Source organism: Vulpes vulpes, chromosome 15 (genome assembly GCF_048418805.1).
Source record: "Vulpes vulpes isolate BD-2025 chromosome 15, VulVul3, whole genome shotgun sequence".
NCBI classification, from domain to species: Eukaryota; Metazoa; Chordata; class Mammalia; order Carnivora; family Canidae; genus Vulpes; species Vulpes vulpes.
Window position 1 is genome coordinate 11,715,744 of NC_132794.1, and position 3,270 is coordinate 11,719,013.

A 3,270-nucleotide genomic window follows, 5' to 3' on the forward strand; every position below is an offset into this window, starting at 1 on the left:
GTCATAAGTTCCTCGGAGACGGCTCCAACCTTATGTAAAGAATGGGAAAAAGCTCATGGCAGTATGACACTATTTCACCTTCTGTCCACTAAGAGGGAAAAAGTAGATTTTCGAGAAGGACGTTGACATACCAAATAATTTTATGATCAATGTATTTTTAAACTCATTTTTAGAGAAGAAAGTAATCAAGAGATCCATCTCGGCTAAGAGCTAATTCCTGAAGTTGCCATCCACTCACTCACCCGCGGTCCTTATATTTCTACCTGGTGCCTGAACTTGACGTGCAGTTGATCAGATCATTTTACAAATTCATTAGATCATTTTACAAATCACGAAACCAGGTTTAAAAACTTTGAACCCTGGTCGTATTTAACTACCAAACATCCCGAGCATCTGAATCCACCAGCGCACCAGGACATTTTTAAAAATTTTAATTTTATGTAGGCTCCGTGCTCAGCCACGAGCCTCGGCCTGAGGCTTGAACTCAGGACCCTGAGATCAAGACGTCAGCAGAGATCAAGAGCTGGAGGCTTGACGGGCTGAGCCACCCAGGAGCCCCACCAGGGCATTTTTATTAACAAACAAATCAGAGGAAAACGTTAGGTCTTTAAATGTTTTATTTTGTTGATTCTTCACCGAGCAACGAAACGAAGTTAGAGATAAAATAAAAAGCCAGTTAAATTCGGCTACTACCAACAACCAAAAACCTTAAACAGAGACTTCAAAGCAAGCTGCTGAAAGATCATAAAATAATCTTGGGTGAAGTAATTTGTTAACGTCTGTAACGAATCAAGACCGGTCATCTGTGCAGTTCTCCAAATGTCAAGCTGCGGGGAGCGCAGGTCCAAGACCCCTGGCGCAAAGGGACAGCGCAGAAAGCGCCACCGCAGCGGGGACCCGCGAGCCGCCGGAGGGAGTTTTGGGGCTCGGGTCCTCCTCTGCGCCTTTTAATGAGAAAGTTAATTAGCGATCGTGCTTTTCCGACCAGACTGGAGGCGACTGCGAAGTGCCGCTGTTACCTATCTTAGTAAACCAAGAACACCAGCTGCGTCAAAGGCGGGGATGGGGGTGGGTTTCTGCTTTTAAGCGAGCTCCAAGGTTGGCTACGCTACCTCCGGGGAAGGGCAAACAAAACGGTGAATCTCAAGTCCTAAAACTGTCTTCTTAAGACCTCAGGATTTAAAAGCGAATAATCTCCGCCACAAAACAAAGATAATCTACTGGTTACGCGACTCTCAAAAATTGCACTCTCGCAGCCAGGGTGGAAGAGCGGCCCAACCGCCCAGCCCGGCCACCCAGGGACCCTGGAGTCATCCACGCCCGCGCCTCCTCCCGCGGCACCGCGATGCGCACCGTCCCGCCGCCGCCGCTGAGGGTCCGTCCGTCTGCTAAGCCTCGGACCATCTGCACCGACTAATTGGTCTTTCTCTGCTTCCTGAGGTCGCGCAGCCTCCTTGGACAGGGCTTGGCTGGTGGGAACAAGGGTGCCTGTGACCTCCCCGGCTGGGGAGAAGGAAAAGCACCCTGCCCCATCCCTCGGAGAGCAGCCACTTGGTCCCCGCTCTGGCAGGTGTCGCCTCTTTGAGCCGTGGCGCTGGGACCGGCCTCCCGCCGCACCCAGAGCAAGCAAGCCGAAGCCACCGCGCGGTGCCCCGCAGTGCACACCACCCCCGCGAAGCGCACGCCCCCAGGGACCCGGGGGAGACCGCAGCCGGGCAAGAGCGGGGTTGGCGGCGCGCACTTGCCGCCCGAAGCAGCCGGAATCGACTCAGAACCCGCATCGGCCTCGACGCTCCGTCGAACGTCCGCTCGCATCACTCTGATCTCCCCGGGGTGGGGGCGGGAAAGGGGGCGCCCCGCGGTCCCTTCCTCTGGGCGAGAAGGTTGGAAGTGCATCCCGGCCCCCCCTCCCCGCCCCCGCCCCCGCCCCCGTGCTCGCCCGCCCAGGCAAGGCGCGGGGAGAGGGCTGGGGAGGGCGCGGAGCAGCGGGGCGGCGGGAGGCCGGGCCTAGGTCGCGCCCCGGGCCCGCGCGGGGCCCCTCACTTGGAAAACTGCGCCTGCACGGCGGCCAGGCCCAGGCCGGCGGGGACCAGGTGCGGGAACTTGCAGACCGCGCAGGTGCACAGCCCCGGGCCGCCCGCGCCGCCGCCCGCGCCGCCGCCGGGGAGCGCGAACTGGCCGCACGGCGGCTCGTCCAGCGCCAGCGACAGGTACTTGGCGGGGCGCAGCGCGTCGGGGGGCCCCACGGCGCCAGGCGCCAGCAGCACGGAGCCGGGCGCGGCGGCCAGCAGGGGCAGGCCGGCCAGCAGCAGGCGCGGCGCGGCGGGCCCGGCGCCCTCGCCCAGCGCGCGGCGCAGCTCCTGCAGCGAGCTGCCCAGCAGCAGGATGTAGTTGCGGGCGAGCAGCAGCGTGGCGATCTTGGAGAGCTTGCGGCCCGGCGCGCCCTGGCAGTGCGCCGCCGAGTAGGGCAGGATGACCTCGCGCAGCGCGTCCATGGCCAGGTTCAGGTCCTGCATGCGCTTCCGCTCGCGGCTGTTGATCTTGCGCCGCAGCTGCTGTTGCTGCTCCTCCTTGGGGTCCGCCCGGGAGCCGCCGCCCGCGTGCGCGCCGGGCCCCGCTCCCGTGCCCGGGGGCTCGCCGGGCGCCTCCGGCTTCTCGCGCGCCGCCTTGGGGAGGAGGGGGGCCGCCGTGCAGGAGGAGGAGGTGGAGGAGGAGGCGGAGGCGGAGGCGGAGGCGGAGGCGGAGGCGGGCGGCTGCCGGTAGCCCACCAGCTCGTACAGGGAGGCCCCGAGCTGCAAGTCTCCGGGCCGCTGTGGCCGCAGCATGGTCGCGGGGGCCGCGTTCACGCGCGCCTGGGAAAGCGCATAGTACATCTGGGGGGCGGCGGGGGCGGCCGAGGGCGCCCTTCAGGAACGCCCCGGGGTGGGCCCTTGGGCGGCCGCCCCTCCCCGCGGACCTGCGCGCGGGGAGCCGATGGCCCGGCAGCGGCGCGGCCGACCCCTTTAAACCCGGCTTGGGAACCTGCGGGGCCGCGGGCCGCGGGGCGCAGCCAATGGGGGCGCGAGGCCGGGGCCAGGCGCGCGCTCATTGGCCGCCCCGCCTCGGGCCGGCGCGGAGGTGCCGCTGGCACCGCTCAAGAAGGTTATTGTGAGGGTCACAGGACCGGCCGGGCCCGGAGGGGGGGCGACGGCGCCTCTGGGGTGAAACGGGGTTGTTCCTGCAGGACTGCAGGCTGGGCTGCGGCTGCCTGCTCCTCTCCGCCTCTACCCT

The 3,270-nt window shown here is 64.2% G+C and overlaps 1 protein-coding gene across 1 annotated transcript; it reads right to left on the minus strand.

Moving 5' to 3' along the window:
• Positions 1-599: 599 nt before the first annotated feature.
• On the minus strand, positions 600-2,984 carry OLIG1 (oligodendrocyte transcription factor 1). The gene is made up of 2 exons (XM_072740790.1): positions 1,742-2,984; positions 600-1,469 (listed from the first exon to the last, which is right to left on the minus strand). Exon 1 carries the CDS (start codon positions 2,871-2,873, stop codon positions 2,040-2,042), a length of 834 nt encoding a protein of 277 aa, XP_072596891.1. The 5' UTR covers positions 2,874-2,984; the 3' UTR covers positions 600-1,469; positions 1,742-2,039.
• Positions 2,985-3,270: the final 286 nt, after the last annotated feature.